Genomic DNA, 24511 nt, shown 5'->3' with positions numbered 1-24511 from the left:
ACTCTGCTCTCCACATTCAAACCAAAATGGGCCACTTGTCATTCTTTAGGAATGTTCTTAACTTTCCATTCTCCACCCTTTTCTCATTCGTATTCTCTCTGCCTAAAATGTAATTCCTCCATCCATCATTGATCAAAATTACCCTCTAGCATTGAGCCCAACATTGGATTAGAGCAAAATTGAATTGTTCTTCCATATACACATCTGCATTTATTCCACAAAAATTTATTGAGCACTTACCATATGCCAAGTACAACACTACATGCTCATACTACAGTAGTGAATGAGAGAGAGCGAGTTTCCTGCCCTCCTAATCATCCTTGCCTCTGCTAGTTGGACAATGTATTCTGAGAATTTGAGCAGGATTTCTATTTAGAATGACTTGTTTTCCTGATATGATAATAGAATAGCTCATCATTTGGCCAGCAAAAAAATGCCTCATTTTTGTAGGAAATCCAATGGTTGATAGACATACCCATTCATTATCTCATTTAATGCTACCTCAAAGGTTCCCCTTCCATGAAAGAAGATACCGAATTCGGAAAGGTCAAGTTAACTGACCAAGGCTGATGTCAGATATAGATGAGAATCCTGGCCTTCTGACCCCCTGTCCAGTTTTACCACCTCCAGAAACCAGATGTGGAGGAGGGACAAGCAATACTAGCCCAACTTTATAAATGAGAAAGTTCATTTAAGCCCAGTGGATGTCAGCATATGCTGTAAAAGAAATACAACCTTAGTGGTATTTGGAAATCAAATTCAATTTCACTTCTTCCACCAAGATAACATCAATCATATACCAAAGCCTTGAGAAAAAATAAACCACTTGCTGCAATTTATTTGAATTCATAAGTTCAATTGTCAGTGAATTGGCCTTGCTTTATCAACAACTAACCCTATAATTCACCAACCCAGTAAAAAATTCAAATGCAAATAATTCTTCTATAGTTTCAGTCTTGTTTTATACTATTAAAGTAACTTAGCATTTCAGAAAATTTGGAGAAAAAAAAAACCTCACAATCCACAAATTCTGACATTCCACTGCTAGCTTGAAAGTGTTTCCTTTTGTTTTTCACCAGACCCAAAAATTTTACATTACCGCAATTATAGTTCTCATACTCTGCTTTTATTTTTTTCACCAGATAGTCTATTCATACTTTTCTGTGTTTCTACATAGTCTAAAAACAGAACAGGTCTTGGAATCAAAAGAACCAAATTCAAAGTGCAGCTCTACACTTACCACTTATCTACAGGGCAGATGTAGATCTTACGGGGCTCAAACCTTTTGCATTTTGGGGATGGGAGAGTCTTGAAGAATACAAAATTCAGAGTAGGATTAAATACTTTTTTGGAGTGAAAAAAAGAAATCACAACACATTCTGGAGATTTGGAGATTTTGATCTTCTGAGCTCTCTTGGGGTAATTTATCAGAAATGCTTATACAGAAATGCCCTCTGATTATAATCTGATTTCCCCTCCTCCCTTCCACACCGTGTGATTCCTGAACTCAGAGGGGACCTGCAAGTGGGGGCCCTAAAGCTTAAGCTTCATTTACTGCTTTATAGTAAATCCACACCTGCCATTATGACCTGGGGCAGATTGCATGACCTCTCTGGTCCTCAATTTGCTACTATAAAATGGGTAATAACTACCTTCAGAGGTTTCTATGAGAACCAAGTGAAATAATGCAGAATTCAGTGCTGGAACCCATGCAGCACCACACAGGCTGGTTATTGCTCCCCTAACCCCAAGGATCCGGAAGTGGAGGCTGCTTTTGGGACACCATACTGCTCCCCGCCTTACAGAGACTATTTCCCTTCCAGTTACATTATTGTCATTTTTCAACAATCTATCCCTTTCTTATGTCAGTTTTAATGGATTTTTAAGCTAATAGATTTTGTTAGTTTTTTACAAACACTTCTCCAGCAATTTATAGTTCAAAATAGGAATTAAATAAAGCAACTCTTTATCCAGGCCTTCTCCTTAATTATTTCTTCTGAAAACAATACCTAATAAAATCTGATTTAGGGTTTTGCTTTGGGGGGTTTGTTTCCTTTGTTTTTCGTTTGTGTTTGTTTGTTTGTTTGTTTTTGGTTGTTTTTGGATGTACTGAAGCAACTACAAAAAGAGGACTCAGGAGATTCAACCGCTCTGGCCTGTGAGCAGACGGGCCATTCATAACTTTGTAATTTCCAATTTGGAGCAGCCTCCGATGAATTTCCTGCCCAAGCTGGTCTACTTATGGAACAAAAGCCTGGAGATGTGTTTGTTTCACGCCCCATTGGCGGTGCACGCTGCTCAGGGCTGGCCTCTTTGGTGGCCTGTATTCATCCGAGGGACTCACCGCCCTCTGCAATCTGGCTTTTACAAATCACTACAGGGAAATCCAGTGTAAACAACACAAACATGCTTTCCTTCAAGCCACTGGTACTCTGCCACCGTCGTTTTTATCTTGTAAGTAACCCCTAACGGTTTTCAATGAACTATTTCCTGTTATTGCTTCCTCACCAGGAAAGGTCCCCTTTGCTGGGGCAACTTTCCCAAAATGCTTCGAAAAGTCTGGAAGTTGTCCCTAAGTCATTTTTACCACAGTTTACAACAGAGAAACCTCTAAAAGCCATTTTCATATGGCTGCTTTTTACCGGATATCCTACAGGCTCTGGCAAACAGGAACGAATGAGGTACCTGTCAGATAATACACAGCCTGGGGAAAGGTGCTAATACCCCAACAGGCAAGAGATGTCGAGTGTCTCATTCCATTTTAAAGAATTTGGCCTTGGGTTGTAGTCCTGTCTTTGTGAAAGAAATGCTTTTACAATTACAGCTACTGTATCCGCAGTTCAGCTACCTTCTCTCATCCAATAATGGAAGAAAAGATGAGCAGAAAACAACCTTTGTGGGTCAGAGAAACAAACTTAAAAAGGAGGCTTGGTACATCTCACAAGCAGTTCTGGGACAAAGGAGCAGGAAAATGGGCTGCATACCACCTCTGGGTACTGGAGAGAGGACACAAGTTACCAGTTAACTAATTTTATTTTATTTTTTAAGATTTTATTTGTTTATTTGAGCGAGAGAGAGCACGAGCCAGTGGAGGGGTAGAGAAGCAGACTCACCGCTGAGCAGGGAGCATCTAAGGGACTCACTCATGTGGGACTTGATCCCAGGACTCTGGGATCATGACCTGAGCCAAAGGCAGATGCTTAACCACTTAACTGAGCTACCCAGGTGACTGCAGTTCACTAATTTTAAAAAGAGTGGGTTGTGAGGTATAGCTGTTACTTCCAGGATTTCTTTTACTAAAATTCTCTTTCATATTTAAAAAGGAGTATATGTTTAAATATACGTAGAGGGATGCCTGGGTGGCTCAGTGGGTTAAACCGCTGCCTTCGGCTCAGGTCATGATCTCAGGGTTCTGGGATCGAGCCCCACATCGGGCTCCTTGCTCAGTGGGGAGCCTGCTTCTCTCTCTGCCCCTGCCTGCCTCTCTGCCTGCTTGTGATCTCTTTCTCTCTCTCTGTCAAATAAATAAAATCTTTTAAAAAATAAAAATAAAAAAATGAAATATACGTAGAGAGGGCACCTGGATAATTCAGTCAGTTAAGCATCTGACTCTTGATCCCAGCTCAGGTCTCGATCTTGGGGTCATGAGTTCAAGCCTCGCATTGGGCTCTATGCTGAGTGGTAAGCCTACTTAAAAAATAATAACAACAAAATAAAATAAAAATACACACACAAGCACACGCACACACACACATAATTGAATACTTATAAGGAAATTTCCTTAAATATTGAAAGTAAATGTCTAGTAAATGTGTATTCTTTAAGAGCTATAATTGACCTCAGATTTTAAATTAAATTTATAAAAATGGGAAAAATATGTCTGCTTAATCAACTTTTGCTTCTATGGTAAGCTTCATTCTTCCACCACTTTCAAGATACTTGGCCCACCTATTTACATTCCAACCCAAAGGCATGAGAAATTTGTACTAATTCCTACTATTGTTCTCCCCAAAGCTTCAACACAGGTTTCTTCTCTATATCTTGAATTTTGGCCCTATATTCTTCAAACATTAGGCTGAGCTGATTTGGCTTTTTTTCTGTTAACATCAATGTAGCTTGATAGATGGTGATTCCTAATAAGAAGAGTGTGCCCAATCCCATGCCTGGGAAGAATGCTTCCCACATACACATATATGAGTATATATTTACTGGATAAATGAATAGTAGAGAAGCCCTATTCCATGCTTTTTAAAAAGTTAGTGAAAAATGAGAATGAAACTAAAATAGTGAAGAGGGGGGAAAAGGAGTCTTTAAGATAAAGTCCACCTTATAAGGGGCTTTCTGGACAGCTTCTTTTCATTGACTACAATTTCTGAGCATGTATTGTTGAGCACTTAATGAAAATTTGACCAGGAACAAACCTCTGTTAAACACTGCAATGGTACCCTAATATGGGAAGCTGAATAATGACCTCCAAAAATGTCAATGTGTGAATTCCCAAAACTCCTAAGCATGTTACTTTACATGCTAAAAAGGAGTTGGCAGATGTGATTAAATTAAGCGTCATGACATGGGGAGATTAGCCTGGATTTTCCACATGAACCTAGTGTAATCACAAAGGAGACAGAGGGAGATTTGACTAGAAAGAGGAATGTCAGAGGGATTTGTCATGAGGAAGACACCACCAATTGTTCTGGCTTTGAAGATGGAGGAAGGGACCATGACACCTGAAACACAGCCAGCCTCTAGGGGTGAGATCATGCAAGGAAATGGATTCTCCTGTCAAATTTCTGACTTTCAGACTATAAGATAATAAAGATGTGTTGTTTTAAGCCACTAAATGGTTAGAGCAGCAATAGGAAACTAATAGAAAAGACTGCAGTGTAATAATTTCATTTTTCATAGAGATATCTAAGATCTTTCTCTTTCAAACTTCTATGATCCAAAATAATTGAGCACAGTGACTTGAATAGGATGAGTTGATAGTCTTTGAGCTGAAACGACAAAATTATGGGCAAGAGCTAACTGGGTGATAAGAAACCAATCAACCAAACTTGAAGTTAAAAAACTACCTAATATGGGGCACCTGGGTGGCTCAGTGGGTTGAAGCCTCTGCCTTCAGCTCAGGTCATGATCTCAGGGTCCTGGGATCAAGCCCCGCATCAGGCTCTCTGCTCAACAGGGAGCCTGGTTCCTCCTCTCTCTCTGCCTGCCACTCTGCCTACTTGTGATCTCTTTCTGTCAAATAAATTAACAAAAAAATCTTAAAAAAAAAAAACTACCTAATAAAAATCCAGTAGGACCCTTTATTATGCATTGTTTTTAAAGAATTTTCCCAATAACTTCCTTGATATGGCTTTAAGTCATTTCAAGTTTTTTTTAAATACTATTTCAATAAACTCCAGAGACCTGTAGGATTTCATAGTAAGCACAATTACAATACTGATAATTACAATAACTGATAAGGTCCTAATTGTATGTGTTGAGTTTGATTTTTCTAGAGTCCATATAAACAGATTATACACATTTGTAAAGGAAGATTCTGCCAGAAGTAGCTACAGGTGGGCAGTGAGGACCAGATCAAAGGGTTTGTCCTAAGAGCTGGCATTCCTTCTTCCAACACTCCCCAAAGTGGTGCCATAGTTCTTGTGTCCTCTTGAAACCTTGAAAGACACAGAGGTTAAGTCCAGAAATACATCTTTGCCCCCTCCAGCTGTGGCCGCTTATGTTGGAATACATGCTTCAGCAGATACAGTAGAAGCCAAGAAAGCCTGTCTTCTTGAAAGGCTGTGTAGAGCCTGGATAGCCAAAGCCAACCAATAAATAATTTTAGCCTCATTCTGTTCATATTCTTATATTTTCTCTCTCTTCCTCTTGACCCCTCCTACAGCTGAGGATTCTATTCAAGCACCATTTCCCGAGAAAAACCTTTCCTGTCCAACCGCCCAACTAGCTGGAGCCCTTTGTTGTAGACCTCCATAAAACATTGTATTCCTTTCCTTCAGAATGCCTATTGTGGTTGGTTTGTAGTTATATATTCATTAGGGTGGTTATTTGTTCAGAGTGTGTCTCTCTCCCCACCGTAGGGGCCAACAGCAGGACACCACAAAATGTGCCCCTTTGACATCTTGATTATTCTTATAAAAAGTTACTTAAGAAAAAGCTAATGAAAGAACACTCAGCCCCTACTCTGTCCTCCTAAAAGCAGGAAACAAATCTTCCATATGAAAACTACCTTTCCTGTACTAAAAAGTAAAAAGACATCTTTATCATCAGAGACAGGGACTTCACAAAGCCAAGGAAGCTATGGAAACAAATCTGTTTGTTTTGTTGTTGTTTGTTTCTAATCAACTACCTCAGCTTTAATTCTGCTTAGAATTCCCTACCAATTAAAGCTCCCAAACACCTGTTTTCTTTATCCTGTCACTTCCTCACAGATTTATTGTCTCTTTGTCTAAAATTTATAAAAAATTCCTTTTTTATAAATCTATTTATAGATTTCTTTGGGTCTCAGATTTCATTTTCATTTTCATTTCTTTAGGTCTCAGATTTCGTTATTGGGCCTCTGTGCACACATAATAAAACTTTGGGGTTTTTTCCCCATTAATCTATCTCGTGTAAATTTAATTCTTATTCCAGCTGGAAGACCTTGAAAGGTAGAGGAAGAATTTTTCCTCTTTCCTATACCACTAAACATTAAATCCCATGATTAGAACCCACTCTGGTTTATCCTTACTAATTTATGGTCGGACATGATCAGTACTGGCTGAGTGAATGAAGGAACGAGGAACCTAAGGTGTGGATCCAGGCTCCCTTCCTTCACCACTAACATATTCTTGGCTAAGCTATAAATCAAGTCACTGCAGATGAGCCAAACACCAGAAGACAACGCTCTAGAACATTTAGAAAATATTTGTTGAGGGCCCACGTGGAGCTGGAGCTTTTCAAAGAGCCACAAATCTAGAGAGGAGCCAAGGCATACCCAAAAAACTCTAACAAAGGACAGAAGTAATGACGACTACAAATGACATAAAGTACAATGGAAATTCAGAAGAGGCAAAGGGACCACCAGTTGAGATGATCCTGCCTTATTCCATGAACCACCTTTCTTGATAATATTCCACATTCCTTTGCTCCCCAGTCCTTTTCCCCCGTCCATTTGACAAATGGAAATGCTGTCTGCTTCTTCTGCTGCGGCCCTGGGTCATCCAGCCCCAGCAATGGATGCCAAGGGTGAGACAGATGTGTACCGCTATGTATCAGTGCAGGGTCCCTGCCTGTGGTCATGCTCCCCAGCTGAGGGAAAAAGTGAGGCTAAATTAACACCAAACATCATGATGCACTTAGCAGAGGGCCTGAACTCATGCTTGCCAAAATGAGTCCTCAATGTTCCTTGGCAGTTCTCCTGTGTTACCCTGATCAAATTCCTTCCTTGTTTTCCTCAACAATCATTTAAAAATTCTTTACTGTCCTCAGATCTCTTGACGGTGCCTCCCACAACATCAGTTCCTCCTGTCTTTCTCAGGAGATGACCCTGCTTCTTACTCTACAAAAGAAACTGAAATCAATGAATTGCTCTCTGAGGAGAGTCCTCACCCAGGGGCAGGCTCCCCTCCTGGAGTGGCCCACTTCCAATAAGAAACCCAGGTCTCCTCGCCTGACTTGGGACATCTTCAACGGCCACCTGAGCCTCAGAGCTCCCCATGGAGTTGGCCAAGTTCTTCACTGAGTCAGCATTGTGGTCAACTTCTCTATCTGCCCAATCCTGCTCCCTTCCCTTCCTCAGGTATTGATTACAAGAGCTCTAACATGTTGCACAATCCTGCATGCTCATCTCCATCAGACTGTTTCCCAGGGAAGACATGGTCTACCAGGGCTTGCCTGTTTCTTCAGGGGCCTTGTTGCACGGTCCTCCACCAATCTCACCCTTCACTCTGGCTTTGGGGGTTTTGAATATGGAATGACTGTTCCCTCCACAGAACCTTACACTCCTTACCTAGTTACCTCATTGCCTCTCCATCTGCCAGATCTCACTTCACACACAAGTTTCTCCTAAGGAAAACAGATTAGTTTCCTTTGTCATAACCTCTCATGGGACTGTATTTCTCTCCTTGATAGCATTTGGAGTTCTACCTCCCCTCTCAGAATTTAAGCGTATTAGCAGGGCTGCTTGGTTTTGCTATTATATCCTTTGTGTTTTGCATAGTTCCAGGTGGTGTGTTAAACACTGGACACATTCCCTTGGGGAACTTACAGTCCCCTTAAAGAGACAGTAATATAGGGACACCTGCGTGGCTCAGTCTGTTAACATCTGCCTTCAGCTATCATGATCCTGGGGTCTTGGTATGGAGTCCCACATCGAGCTTCCTGCTCAGCAGGGAGCCTGCTTCTCCCTTTGCCTGCTGCTCTCCCTGCTTGTGCTCTCTCCTTCTGTCAAGTAAAATCTTAAAAAAAAAAAAAAAATGAGAGCGTAATATGGAGATTAACTATGTAGTAGACCTCCATCTTACTCCTGAAGAAACTGAAGCTTGTGACAGGTGTGATCCCAAGTTCAGCAAGGAGAAGAATTGGGATTAAATTAATGAACTCCAAAAGCCTTAGGGTAAAAGGGAAGTGGGGAAGAAAGATTCCAATAATTGTAATTTACTAAGTTGGTCTGTGGCCTGAAATAGATAGCGTTTCTTCTGAATTACAAAACGTTGTCTCTGTAATTTCCTAGTGATTTAAAATATTAAAATATTAAATTATTAATTTAATTAAACTTAGTTTTAATTAAAGATTAAAATTATTAGAGATTAAAAAATATTGCCCAGTGCACTAGCCACTTGCCACATGAGGCTATCAAGCCCTTCAAATGTGGCTGATCTGACTTGAGACGGTTATAAGTATAAAATGCACTTTGGATTTCAAAGACTAGAATGTGGTGGGGGAAAAGGGGTAGAAAGAATATAAAAATACCTTATTGATAATGTATATTAGATGTTAACATAGTATTTTCGACGTCCTGGTGAAATATAGTAAACCTAAAAAAAAAATGTAGAAACCCTCTCATCTATCATGATTTGCACGCATTGTTAAGCAAAAGTGTTGTTAACTAGAGAAGTCTATTAGTCTATTAGCCTACTAGCCCCGGGTGACAGGAAACTTGGGAACTTGGGAATGAGGAATGTGGGTTAATCAGATGAATGAATTAAGTGAATGTTGGTTAAGAGAACACCACACTGAAAAGACAGTAACACATTGTGCTACAAAGAAATACAGCTGGTAAGGTGCAAAGTACTAGTGGACCCCTTGAGATAGATGAATATTTGCTTACTAGGAACTTGATGAATGTAGATATTCCAGTGGGGTAGGAGTGAAAGCAAGAGACTGAGCAGAGCTGAGAAATGTAATTGTGGAATATTTATGGGGGGAACTGTGACTGTTGAGTTTGGCTTGAGTTAAGAGTTCATGAGATGGAGTGGAGTAAGCTCTTACAAATAAAACTTTGGTATGTTTGGCACATACAGCCCAAGAAACTACTCTCTCACTTCCCGTAGCAATCTTGTATACATTTACTTTAGCAGGAGAAATGGGTTCAACATATGCTGGAGAAGAACAGTGAGAAGCTCATAACTGAATGCATAGTTCTTGCAGACTTGTAAGCATATGAGTGGAACCCTGCAAGGGACATTTGTTACATTTTCACCTGGCAGAGCACTTTTATTTCCCTCTACTATCCAATCTAAGCTTAATTTTTTAAAAATTTATTATTGAAGTATACCATACATACATACAGGAGAGTGCACCAAGAGAGCTTGGATTTATATGAACCTAAACACATCCATAAAATTAGCACCCAAGGCAAGAAATGAAGCATTGTAGTATCCCAGAAGCTGCCTTCCTCAAGGCTCCTTTCGACGACCCTCCCACCCAGGGCAACCACTACCTTCTAATAGCATACACTATTTTTGCCTGTTTTTGTATTTTTATAGAAATGAAATCATATACTCTGAACTCCTCTGTGCCTTATACTTAATTTCAAAGAATCAATCCAAATCTCAGATGATTGAATGAATCCCAGCTCAACATTGTACTGTGAATTTGGACAAGTCTCTTAACCTAAGTCTGTGTCTATATCCACAAAAGTGGATTATACCAATGTTTACCTGATAGAGTAGTCAGGAGGATTAAATGACATACTTGTGACTGGCACATGGCCCCAGCTGCTACACTGTACCTAGACTTTTAGACTATGGACTTCTGGGTGCTACAAGACCCCTGGATGGTGCTAGCCCAACCACTTCTTCATAGTAATCGGGGAAAAGAAATCCACACTATCTAGGAGTGACCAAATTCTCAAATGAGCTTCTACCAATACGAGGAAACCTGGTTACTTGATCCATCTCATTTTTTGGCCTAAGAAAAATAGATGCTATTTCTGTTACATACTTAATCATATCCCCTTCTTATCCATACTTAATCATAACCCCTTCTAGAATATCAGCTTCCTATTAACCACAGTATCCTCAATACTTAGCACCAGGTACTGTATGCACTTGGTTAAGTATCAGTTGCTAGTTGAATGAATAAATAAATGCTAGCTGTACTAGGGATTAGGAAATAATGTCAGAATTTGATCCAATCTTAGGGAAGGAAACAAACCATTAAAGAGACTCTTAATCTCACAAAACAAACTGGGGGTTGCCGGGGGGAGGGAGGTAGGGAGAGGGTGTTTGGGTTATGGACATTGGGGAAGGTATGTGCTATGGTGAGTGCTGTGGAGGGTGTAAACCTGGCGATTCACAGACCTGTACCCCTGGGGCTAACAATACATTATATGTTAATTAAAAAAAAAAGAATTTTATCCAATCTTGAAGTACGGTTAGCAAAACTGCAGTAGTAAAATCACAGTAAAGTCAATCTCCCTCGCTCTTTCCCTGTGCTGGCCAGGAAAATCCACTCAAACCGAGCACATTCTGTAGTTGGAACTTGAATAAGTACATCAGATCTGAGACCTTCAGAAATAAGGTCAGTATAGTACACTGCTTTTAGTACTGAGTTTGCTCAAATGTAACAGCTTTTAACAAACATACTGATGCCAACACACTAAAAAGTTTCAGAAACATTCTCTTGACAACATATGTCAGCCATGAGTAATTTTTTTCCTGGTACACTTTATCTTGGTTTTCTACTGACAATATTTCACATATTATTGACTGTAGCTAATTATTAAAAAAAAAAAAAAAAAGCCAGGGAAGGGGAAAGTATAAAGTTCCAATGGAATTTCACTTGATTCATTTTACCTTACACTACTTAATTAAATTTTCACTTCTCACAGAGTGGTAAGTACCTCTTCAAAAACTACCATCTGTTTTTCAATATAATTAAAGGTCTGATTGGCTGGCAAGTCTATCACTCTATAGCTTCATAAAACAAGCAGGAAATTATGTGGTTAAAAAAGGAGATGAAAGGGCGCCTGGGTGGCTCAGTGGGTTAAGCCGCTGCCTTCGGCTCAGGTCATGATCTCAGAGTCCTGGGATCGAGCCCAGCATAGGGCTCTCTGCTCAGCAGGGAGCCTGCTTCCTCCTCTTTCTCTGCCTGCCTCTCTGCCTGCTTGTGATCTCTCTCTGTCAAATAAATAAATAAAATCTTTAAAAAAAAAAAAAAAAGGAGATGAAAGACTTTAACACAGTAATAGTTTATTGACTATAAGGCAAAACTCATTTCATATGGATAACTAAGAAGCCAAAGCTATTTCTAATCAATCTATTGTGTAAATTATGGCTATTATTCTCATAGTCACGATGAATTTTTTAAAATTCTTTCAATATTTACTGAGATCTTCTAAGCACCATGCTAGACAAGGAGCTATAAATAGCAGTCCCCACTCTTCAAAACAAGTCTAGTGGGAAAGTTTTATGGAAGCACTAGGGTAATCAGGCAATGATTCACAGATCTGTGCCATCAAGGATGAGTAAAATTTTAACAGGCTAAGAAGACAAAAGCAAAACAATCATGCAGAGGAAATACTACAAACACAGGCACGGAGGTAGAAGCATGTACATCTGTGTTCTTGAAGAGCCAAGTCACCAGGTCTAGGTTAGGAAGTGAAGTAGAATTATTTTTATTTAGGCAACAAACTACAGAAGGTCTTTGAACAAAAGAGATGTGATCAATCTATGTGGTTTTTATATCTGTTTCCTTATGCTTTCACAGCAGAGAATGTACCTCGTCCTCCTAGCAGTTGTATTTCATACTGTAAATTCATAGACCGACATTTCAGTTTCATGTGTCAGTCTTGCACACTTGAGATAAGTATTCTACTGAAGGGTAAACTTATTTTTGGTGAGTTAATCTATCAGATTTCTAAGCCTAGAAAGCTAAAGGTAAAATCTAAATGGTGATGAATTCACTGAGGTAATATAATACTGCACAGACCTGGCTGGGTGACCATTTGGCCTTGCAGGTAACACCCTGATGAGAAAAACATGCAGCCAACAATACTATATCCAGCTAGATTATCATTGAAAATAGAAGGAGAGATAAAAATCTTCCAGGACAAACAAAAACTAAAAGAATTTGCAAACACCAAACAAGCCCTACAGGAAATATTGAAAGGGCTCCTCTGAGCAGAGAGAGCCTGAAAGTAGTAGACCAGAAAAGAACAGAGGCAATATACAGTAACAGTCACCTTACAGGCAATACAATGGCACTAAATTCATATCTTTCAATAGTTACCCTGAATGTAAATGGGCTAAATGCCCCAATCAAAAGACACAGGGTATCAGAATGGATAAAAAAACAAAAACCATTAATATGCTGTCTACAAGAAACTCATTTTAGACCCAAAGACACTTCCAGATTTAAAGTGAGGGGGTGGAAAACAACTTATCGTGCTAATGGACCTCAAAAGACAGCTGGGGTGGCAATTCTTATATCAGATAAATTAGATTTTAAGCCAAAGACATAATAAGAGATGAGGAAGGACACTATATCATACTCAAAGGGTCTGTCCAACAAGAAGGATTGTTTAAAATCTAACAATTTGGGGCGCCTGGGTGGCTCAGTGGGTTTCGGCTCAGGTCATGATCCCAGGTCCTGGGTTCGAGCCCCACATCGGGCTTTCTGCTCAGCAGGGAGCCTGCTTCCTCCTCTCTGTCTGCCTCTCTGTTTACTTGTGATTTCTCTCTGTCAAATAAATAAATAAAATCTTTAAAAAAAAAATAAAATCTAACAATTTTAAGTATCTATGCCCTTAACATGGGAGCAGCCAACTATATAAACCAATTAATAACAAAATCAAAGAAACACATTGACAATAATACAATAATAGTAGGGGACTTTAACACCCCCCTCACTAAAATGGATGGATCATCCAAGCAAAAGATCAACAAGGAAATAAAGGCCTTAAATGACACACCGGACCAGATGGACATCACAGATATATTTGGAACATTCCATCCCAAAGCAACAGAATACACATTCTTCTCAAGTGCACATAGAACATTCTCCAGAATAGATCACATCCTGGGTAACAAATCAGGTCTCAACTAGTACCAAAAGGTTGGGATCATTCCCTGTATATTTTCAGACCACAATGCTCTGAAGCTAGAACTCAATTACAAGAGGAAAGTTGGGAAGAACTAAAGACATGGAGGCTAAAGAGCATCCTACTAAAGAATGAATGGCTCAACCAGGAAATTAAAGAGAATTGAAAAAAATTTATGGAAACAAATGATAATGAAAACACAATTGTTCAAAATCTGTGGGACACAGCAAAGGCAGTCCTGAGAGGAAAGTGTATAGCCATACAAGCCTTTCTCAAGAAACAAGAAAGGTTTCAAGTACACACCTAAGGCTACACCTGAAGGGGCTGGAGAAAGAAAAGCAAAGAAAGCCTAAACCCAGCAAGAGAAGAGAAATCATAAATATCAGAGCAGAAATCAATGAAATAGAAACCAAAAGAACAGTAGAACAAATTAACGAATCTAGGAGCTTGTTCTTTGAAAGAATTAGTAAGATTGATAAACCCCTGTTCAAAGAACAAATAATCTAATCAAGAAATGGGCAGAAGACATTAACAGATATTTCTCCAAAGAAGACATCCGGATAGCCAACAGACACATGAAAAAGTGCTCCACATCACTCAGCATCAGGGAAATACAAATCAAAACCGAGATACCACCTCATACCAGTCAGAATGGCTAAAATTAACAAGTCAGGAAATGACAGATGTTGGAGAGGATGCGGAGAAAGGGGAACCCTCCTACACTGTTGGTGGGAATGCAAGCTAGTGCAGCCACTCTGAAAAACAGTATGAAGGTTCCTCAAAAAGTTGAAAATAGAGCTACCCTATGACCCAGCAATCACACTACTGGGTATTTACCCTAAAGATACAAATGTAGTGACCCGAAGGGGCAGGTGCACCCGAATGTTTATAGCAGCAATGTCCACAATAGCCAAACTATGGGAAGAACCTAGATGTCCATCAAGATGAATGGATAAAGATGTGGTGTATATATATAATGGAATACTATGCAGCTATCAAAAGAAATGAACTCTTGCCATTTGCAACAACGTGGATGGAACTAGAGAGTATTATGCTGAGCAATATAAGTCAATCAGTGAAAGACAATTATCATATGATCTCCCTGATATGAGGAATTTGAGAGGCAGAGTGGGGGGTTTGGGGGGTAGGGAGGGAAAAAATGAAACAAGATGGGATCAGGAGGAGACAAACCATAAGATACTCTTAATCTCATGAAACAAACTGAGGGTTGCTGGGGGAAGGGGGGTTATGGAGAGGGTGACTGGGTTATGAACACTGGGGAAGGTATGTGAAATGGTGAGTGCTTCGAAGTGTGTAAGCCTGACAATTCACAGACCTGTACCCCTTGGGCAAACAATACACTGTATGTTAATAACAATAATTAATAAATACATTTTTTTAAAAAAAGAAGAGTCATATGGAAATATTTAAAAGCAGTTGAAAATATGGCTCTGAAAGAGACTGTGAGTATTTCTACTTCTTGATAAGGAGGTCAGGTTGTGTTAACAGATAAAATCACCTGTATATGTAGGACTAAAGGGAAAAAAAGTCTAAGAACAGAATGTTGGGTTAAGTCCTTAACAGATCAATCAATACCATAAAACAAAACCAAAGTGAAACAAGGAATGCCAAGTCAACTTGTACACAGATGCTTTATTATAGATGTTAATAGTCAACATTGTATGCAAGATTCTCTTACAATGGAAAGTTTTCCCATACATCAAAAAACTCAGTTTAGTCAGGGTAATTGCCGTATTAATGTGAAAACCTTACAACAAAATGCAGTATTATATATGTGTAGTCAGTTTCCAAGTATGGCTGCTACATGTATGTCTGGCATTTTTATAACATACTGAAAGGAATTCAAATGAACACAACAGTATAAAGATGACTTAAGATGCCTGACATGTTTAAGATTAAAAATCTTCTTGCAAAAAGCAACAAAGCAGTTAACTAAAGGATTCAACCAATACCAACCCAAATATGTACTATGTCCAATAAGCCCAGGCTTATCTGCAATATATTATACTTGGGATAATTTAATGCTCAAGAAAAATTATGCTTTAAAAAAATATAGCTCTTCCAAGATATACTTTGGTGACTGGAAACTATGTACATCCAAACCAGCTAAGGGCTTTGGGCTACATTAAAACAAACAAACAAACAAACAAACAAAAACCATTATGTGCTATTAGTTCAAAGTAACTGAAATTGAAATGATCCAGTATGATTTTGCTACAATCATTGGTTTTATAAAGTGATATTTCTGTGAGAATTTCACTAATTAGGAAGCAAACAACAGACTTAACAAACACACGAAGGAGATTCAAATTGGCTCATCTATTTGTTATCAACAAGGCATAATCTTGGTACCATACATTTTCTTCACTTCTCACTACATATAATATGCAAAAATGAGCAAGTGGATTTAAATAGCTTAAAACCCTTTTAGGTCTACTGTTCAAGAACTAGGCATTAAAATACTTAGTATTACCATTTCTATTAACGTAAAAACATCAGAAAATCTTAAGCTGTCTTTGTTTTAAGGCATAGTATTTTGGCATTTGCAAGAATTTGCCTGGTAATGGTTGATTCCATTAAGTTAACTTGAGAACTTGCCATCATTTGCTTTTTACCTTTTCACACAGTGCAAGTTGTGGTGGCTCTTTCCTTCTCTCATAGCAGCAAGCCGATTCTGCTATTTTTTATAGCAGCATACTTCAGGAGTGGAGAGGGAGAGAGTGTGTCAATTATAAATAATTACAACTACAGTGTACAATTCTATTTGCCTGTCAGTGTTTAAGTTGACAGCACACCATTATATGTCTCAAAAAAAAAAAAAAAGTACATAAAATCTCTACACAAAAGCAAATAAAGACATTCTTTCAAAAAGAAATAAGTGCAAACACCTAAAACAGGCAACTGAAGCAACTGTTGTAACCTGTAGAGAAACATAAAACATTTATAAAAGGACAAAATATTTTTATAAATAAAAAATAATGTTCTCTACTTCTGAAACACTGAGTAAAAACAATAAACTTCTAAGTGCAGACTGTTTTTAGGGACCCAAGTACCATATTATTTGTTTAAACAAAATGCAAAAATTTCAAACACATATACAAATCACCAGATTAATTTATATGACCCCCCATATAATTTAAAAAGAAAATATTAAATTATTATTTAGTACTTTTTAGAACTACTTTATAACCAACATGATTTAAAGGGCATAGTGCAATATTTAGGTAGATGTGACATACAGTGTAGATACTGTATTCTTTGCAGCTATAACTTACTACTGTTTCATATTTCATACTTAAACATCAAAATTGTTCTTTATGTTAGCTGTAAATAACAGGAAACAACACTGGCTTCTAGACACCCTGTATAGGTATAAATATCTACATTTAAGCTTTAAAAATGAAAATAAATTATAAAAAGACTTTCCAATTTACAAAGTCTTCTTGCTCCTACATACTGTACAATACATTCAACAAAACTCTCAGCTCTTCTGAGATTTATGAAGAAAATACTGACTCTTTACTAATAAGGAAAAAAACCTTTATCAATGCTTTTTGTTTTTAGTACTATGCTCAAATAAATACATTTAACACTGTAGTTAATTTTATAGTTTTTGAAAAATACCAAAAATTAGTAGTGCAACTTTCTCTCCTTCTTTTCAATTTCTTTCCACTGTATTTCTTTGTAAATGGTAGCCTAAGTCAGTCAGCACATAGGCAAAAGTACTTCATAAAACCATGTGTGCTTCCCATACATAGACTAATTACAGAAATCACACATACTCATAACCTATCTGTAACAAAACTGCAGCATCAAGAGAGTAGGAACATACATCTTCTGAAGAAAATATGTGAGAACTTACTTTTAGGATATTTATAACATTCTAACACGGTTTTCCCATCTTGTTCTTTTAAAAACAATTTTTAAAAATCTCATCTCTTAAAAAATTAACTATGAAATTACCAACCCCTTACTTAAGTGGCTGGGCATCATGCCTGCCCAATATGAAAAAAGATGCAAACCGTTTTAGGGTTATATTAACACTTTAAAAACAATTAATTGACAAAAATTTCATTGCAACCTAATTTAGTACAGAATACAGTAAAAGTAGGGCATTTCATCAATTTTAATAACAATTACAGTATGAGAGCTCTTGAAGTACTGCTGGTAGCTGTGTAGGTGCTCAAATATCTTCTTGCTTGTTCAGTCATGATAAGTTGGTCTTCCGTCTTCCCATAAACCACTGTTTCCCATTCACAGTTTGACTATGAAAGAAACATTAATAGTGATGTGAAGATTACTAAAATAACTATCCATTCCACTTTACAATTCATTACACTTTTAAGTCAATTATTTCAACCAAATGGATATTTAATGATAAATAATCACTGTAAAAAGTTTTGATGATGGCACTGTGATACTTCTTATTAAACAATGTTTTAAAAATACATACTGAAATATTTATGGTCAATTTTTTAAGTCCATCTTTTTCTCTTTTTTTAATTAATTTTTATTTTTAAAGGTCCATCTTTTTTAACTACCTACATTGTTCATAGACCTGTGGAAGCAATTAAAAATTCTCTACCCACAACCCCACAATTCAAATCAGTCTTAACACAGAAAGAAATGTCAAGTCTTTATTGCTTTAAAATTTTGCTAAGGATTTAAAGAGAGGATGTAATGTCAAAAAATGAGCCAAGAATGCTTTATGTTTTGCAAATTAGGAAATATATTCATAATACAAGATCAAATTTGTGTTTGCTTCCTTGGTTTTCTTCCTTTATTATAAAGATTACTACATTATAGGTATGACCTGCTACATAATATATTTTCCTGAAAAGTTCTGTGTTGAACACTGGGAAATCAAACCATTTAAAATGGACTAAGAGAATGTGCTACATGGCTCTTTGAAGGGCAGCAGCTAAAGACAGAGATGAGGTGGCAACGTCTGATGGTCAAAGATGTTTTCAAGGACTGCTTAAATGTCAGGAATGCTAGTGCTGCAGTCACTGTGGTATAAAGAAGATAACTTCTTCCTCAATGAACTCTCAAACTAGCTGGTTTGAATTCTTAAGATAATGTAGTAAAAAATCTTCCAGTCTTCATTTACAGCGACATAATGGCTGCATAGCAACAGAAAAAAAGAATTTTGTTTTATAACTTCTGAGCCAAAAAGTTCACTGGAAACAACTGTACCAACAAAATCAAGCTGAAACTGCTTCCAACCACTTACCCTTTCAAGATAGCAATTAGGGCTACACATATTTGTTACAGAAGAGATGCCAGAAGGAGACTTAGGTATCTTTAGTTTAAAAATGAAATCGTGCTTAAGAAATCACCAGAAGAGACTCTGGCTACAACTTCAATTGTTTAATTTATATGTGCTCTGATGAATGAGTCTCTCAAAAACCCAAATTTAGTTTGAGTGACAGAATAATGATGAATGTTTAGTTACTGTTATAGTCAGTTTTGAATCTAAAAAGAAAAGGTATAATTTGTGATCAGTAAGTCCAAAATGATAACTGAATAAACAACAACAAAAATCACTGAAAGAAACTTATAAATTCATACCTGAAGGTTCTTTTCCAATGTGACAACTTTAGAAGTGTTAGGGTTTGGTTTCTTTATATTAAGTGTATATGTTTTGTTGGTTGAGTTTATATCTTGTTTTTCAGGAGTCAAGTTGCACCTATTGTCATGTATTTCCAATAATGGTATCATTAATAAAGATGTTGTAAATATATTTTCTGACTAAGAGAGAAAAAAGAAAGAGGAAAATAACCAATTCAAAAATGGAGACAAATAGAGGGACTACTGAGTAAGTGGTGGTGGAAGCCCTGTTCATTTCCCTCGAAGAAAGCTTTTGGCTCCAACGAAATTTCTAGTAATGTAGTAAAATTAAATATTTCAGAAATTAACCAAAGATAAATATTGAAATTTAAAGTTTTGAGAACTACCATTTTTTGACATCATACATAAGAGAGCAAACTCCTCTCAAAACAAAACAAATATAAAAAGCAAGAAAGTAAATAAAATATTCTCTACAGTTAGTAGTTTCTTTCTGAAGTAAGCAATATAAATACTAAAGGAAACTCTTTATCAATCTCTAATGCACTAACCACACAATGAGTAAGAAACAAGAACCAGCAGGACTTAAAGCAATCATCTTAACAACAACAAAAAAATTCTTCACAAACCTGCATGTCTGAAATATCTTCAGTCAATAGTTGAGTACCTGGTTCTTCTTTTTCCCAATTATCTAAGACTAGTGATTTTCTGACTTTCTTTACAGAAGCTGTATGCTAGAATGAATAATTTACAATAGAAACATTATGGCAAAGTCACTTATATTTTTAAAATAAAGACTTTTATTAACAATAATATTGTAAGATTACCTCCTGTTTGCAGCTTTTGTAAGCAGGTTCATCTTCCTCTTTGAGGAATATATCTGTTCCAGTTTCTTCTTTTAAAACTTCCCGAATATCTTCTTCCAAGAAGGCAAGTGGCTGTGACTAAATTGTTTTTAAGAGAGTTATTAAAGAGTCTTTTATAGAAATTTCCTTTTCCCCCATGTATACATCTTTAATACTTTTTCATTATTGGCATAATTTTCTCCCAGTCCCTGTAGATACCTAAGTTGAATGAATTAAGTAATCAGTTTTATGGCAAAAATAATACTGCACATTGCAAGCACTGAATGTAGTGTGACACTTTGTTCACTCTAGGCTTCATTCTAGGCTTCCTCCTCCTGAGGAACCTACTGTAGCTCCTGCTTCAATCAGGAGCCTCAGAATTAAACAGATAAGAGATTATTTCCCAAATATTTTTATATAAAAATAGGAAAAATAAGAAGTAAAGAACAAATTGGAACTATACTAGTTCTCCTTATTCTACTTTTATTATACTTATTATATTATAATTACTAGTTAACACGTTTCTCTTACCACTGAATGTGTGAGCTACTTAAGAGCAGTGAGCACATCTTTTTCATTTTTGTGTGTATCTCTGTACATCTAGCCTCAAGCTTGGAGCTGAGATAGTGTTCAAGAAGTAGTGTGTGGTGTGTCTATGTGGGTATTAGAAAGAAACTTGGGTATGGGCTGAATAGTGGAATAGTCTCAAAATATTATTTACCTTGCTTCCAATCAAATATCTAGGTCTACCACGTAAGTCAGAAAAATGGTTGGTTTGTTTTAGAAAGAGACAGCGCACACATGTGGGGTGTGGAGCATAGGGAAAGGGAGAGAGAGAACCATAAGCAGGCTCCATGCACAGACCCACTTGGGGTTCAACCTCAGGATCCTGAAACCATGACCTAAGCCGAAATCAAGAGCTGGATGCCCAACTGACTGAGCCACCCAGGCGCCCCCAGGAAAAATGTTTTTAATTATATCAAATGACACCTATCATACCCCAGATCTGCTTAAAAAAAAAAAAATTAATCACTAAAGAACAAACTGACAGCACAGAATGACCAGCAGCTTATATTACCAAATTATCAACAAAACTAGGGAGAATAACATTTATGTATAAATGAGATTTCACAGCACTTACAAAAGCTTTAATAATGGAAAGAGAATTTTTCAAGTGCTTGCATCTACAGCCTGAGACATGCAGGAATTATATCAGTATTTCCATGTAATGCTCCAAGAGCTTTTGTTTTAAGGATTATATTTCACAAAGAACATTGATTAGGTACTCTTAAAAAAAAAAATCTATGATTTGTTTCTCCCTCATAAGAATACAAATGTCCTAGAGAAGTGCCTAAGACACAGATGAATTCATTCACTACCAAGAATTATTCTTTTTTTTTTCTTAAGATTTTATTTATTTATTTTAAAGAGATAGCACAAGTAGGCAGAGCAGCAGGCAGAGGGAGAGGCAGAAGCAGGCTCTCCACTGAGCAGGGAGCCCGATGAAGGACTTGATCCCAGGATCCCGGGATCATGACCTGAGCCGAAGGCAGGAGCTTAACTGACTGAGCCACCCAGGCATCCAAGAATTATTCTCTTAATTGTCCTAATGTGACAAAGAAAAGAACTACTGTACTTAATACTTGTGTTTGACACTACCAAAATTTAGATTTATATTTAAAGAATTTCCAGAGTTTTTAGTCTTTTGAATGATCTTCAGCAAACATTAGAAAAATCAATGTTTATTAAGAAAACAACAGATAAGTCAAGCAGAGAGAGTCAATTATCATATGGTTTCACTTATTTGTGGAGCATAACAAATAGCATGGAGGACATGGGGAGTTAGGAGAAGGGAGCTGGGGGAAATTGGAAGGGGAGGTGAACAATGAGAGACTATGGACTCTGAAAAACAATCTGAAGGGTTTGAAGAGGTGGGGGGGTGGGAGGTTGGGGGAACCAGGTGGTAGGTATTAGAGAGGGCATGGATTGCATGGAGCACTGGGTGTGGTACAAAAACAATGAATACTGTTATGCTGAAAATAAATTTAAAAAATGATTTTAAAAAATTAAAAAAAAAAAAAAGAAAACAACAGATACTTGGGTGCATGGGTGGCTCAGTCATTAAGCGGCTGCCTTCTGCTCAGGTCATGATCCCAGGGTCCTGGGATCAAGGCCCACATCAGGCTCCCTGCTGGGTGGGAAGCCTGCTTCTCCCTCTCCTGCTCCCCCTGCTTGTGTTCCCTCTCTCTGTGTGTCTCTCTCTGTCGAATAGATAAATTTAAAAAAAAAAAAGAAAAAGAAAACAACAGATATTTAAGGTATACCAGATTAAAATTCTGGAACCCTCTGTAAGAAATGCATGTGACTCATAGTAAGATACATTAGAAAACTAAATGGTTAGGGACACGTGGGTGGCTCAGTTGGTTAAGTGTCTGTCTTTGGCTCAGGTCATGATCCCAGGGTCCTGGGATCCAGTTCTGCATGGGGAATCCTTTGCTCAGTGGGGAGCCTGCTTCTCCCTCTGCCTGCTGCTCCCCCTGCTTGTGCTCTCTCTCTGACAAATAAAGAAATAAAATTTAAAAAAAGAAAAGAAAACTAAATGGTTAGCATATTGTAGGTACTCAGTAAATAACTGGAGAAGCAACAGGAGGAAAGAAAAGCGAAAAGTGAGCTTCCTGCAAACGAATGTATGAACATATATTTTAGAAAATTACTAAATCATTATTTTCTTTTTATCTTAAATTGCTGATGAAAATAATCTGTTTTGGGAATGGATAAATTCTTCCAAATGAGAACAAACTACCAGGGAACTTGAGGTCACTTAAAACCTGATTTCTCATGTGCTATTATTAAAGTAACAATTTTTATTCAATTTATATGCTGAACAAATGACCCTGAGGCACTGTAGAATTCTTAAGTGCCTTCAAATCACTGTTTATTTGTCTATCTCCCAATTAGGTACACACTCCTAAGAAAACAAACAACATATCTGACAGGTTCAACATTACATCCCCAAAGCCTAGCGCAGTGCATGGTACCTACTAGCTTGTTGAAATAATGATGCATTTTAAATGAATGGCAAAACACTGAAACAGATTAGTCCAATCAATTAGGTAATTCCATACAGTGGAATATAATACAAATATTAAAAATTATGAGATACATATATACACATTAACTTAAAAAAATTACAAGGTAGTACATAAAGTGTGATCTCACTTTAGTTATGTGTACATGCACAAATCAAAGTCCACACAGCTAAAAAGAATATAATTGCTCACAGCAGTCTAAGGCGCTAGGGGACAAAAAAATTTCATCAATCCTACTATGTATCCTCTAACCAATATTTTCAAAAGAGGGAAAAGAACAGAAGATTTGAGGGTATGACATTCCTTTTGGTAAAAAACTGATTAAATCAAGTAAATTAGAATGAATGAATCTTGTCAAAATATGACTAAAAATACAGGAATATAACTAAACTCTCCTAGAAGTGACCAATATTTTTAAAATATTTTATTTTTAATGAACCTAACTTGTCAGAGACCTGTATCTACCTAGAATTAGAATGCCCATAGTTTTCATCTAACATATTTCAAAGTTGACTATATATCTAAAAGCACAGATAACACTTTCTACCTCCATTTATTAACTACTATTGCTACCATGATTAATCATCACAACAAGTAAGTACATGCTCTTTGAAACTTAGCACCAACCCCTTTATTTCACCTATCTTTTTAATCTCCAGAAATAACCCTCTGGGATGTGTTTTATGATCTCCATTGAATAGAAGAGTAAACTGAACTTTAAAGAGGTATCCTGATCAATCAGTCATAAGTATTATTAGGAAAGTGCTTATGTATATCAAAATATTAAAATTACTTTATTCTACAGCAGGTATCCGCCACAGAAACTACTAAAAGGTGGGTTTTAGTATTAAGGAAAGGGTCCAACTGACACTTGATTTGCTTTCTCTATGTGACTTAATGTAAAAAAGTATGAATTCCAAACAAGCCAAGCAAAGGCTTATTTACAAGTCAAGGGAAAGGATTCATACAACAAATTCAAATTTATAAATCAAGAAATAAGCTTTTTACTAATTTCAGTGAACATCTTTTCAAAATGTAAAAAAATCAAAGTTAAAGATCAAAAGAATTTTTATTAAGATCAGGATATTTCTTAAAAATAAGAAGAATATACATACCACAATTTTAAGAGGTCCATATTTTTTCTCTTGAGCAGCAAGCGCATTCTTAAAAGGCGTAGGAGTTCTTGGTGTGGTACCCAATATAGATCTTCTAATAGTAGGTGTTCTAAACCTAGCCAATCATTTAGATATTTGTATTACAGTCAAAATTTGATTCTATAAGGGTTAAGGAAGGCAAACCCATGATAAAAGCATACACTAAACTTTTCTAGCATACACGTTTTATTTAAACATTCCAGGACTATTTTATAGTAGCTTGCCTAAACTAATTCTTACTCCAATCAATCATCTTAAAATAGAAAAAGACAAATGTAGAAAAAAGTGCTAAAATTGTTATTT

General features: G+C 37.1%; 1 protein-coding gene across 3 annotated transcripts in view; it reads right to left on the bottom strand.

The window, feature by feature from the left end:
• Nucleotides 1-15164: 15164 nt before the first annotated feature.
• Nucleotides 15165-24511, bottom strand: part of MYBL1 (MYB proto-oncogene like 1) — a 40005-nt gene continuing 30658 nt past the window's right edge. For 2 of the 3 annotated variants that reach the window (XM_047727459.1, XM_047727460.1), the window contains exons 12-16: nt 24170-24284; nt 19948-20064; nt 19750-19854; nt 19124-19303; nt 15165-17817 (exon numbers count right to left, since the gene is read on the bottom strand). In XM_047727459.1, the coding sequence (XP_047583415.1) occupies nt 17689-17817; nt 19124-19303; nt 19750-19854; nt 19948-20064; nt 24170-24284 (646 nt within the window). In that variant the 3' untranslated portion in view covers nt 15165-17688. The remainder of the gene's footprint in view (nt 17818-19123; nt 19304-19749; nt 19855-19947; nt 20065-24169; nt 24285-24511) is intronic. The other variant, XM_047727461.1, reaches the window with a different exon arrangement.

The sequence above is a fragment of the Lutra lutra genome, chromosome 4 (genome assembly GCF_902655055.1).
Source record: "Lutra lutra chromosome 4, mLutLut1.2, whole genome shotgun sequence".
NCBI classification, from domain to species: Eukaryota; Metazoa; Chordata; class Mammalia; order Carnivora; family Mustelidae; genus Lutra; species Lutra lutra.
The sequence above is the reverse complement of the archived record's forward strand: the minus strand, read 5'-3'. Positions and strand labels throughout refer to the sequence as shown.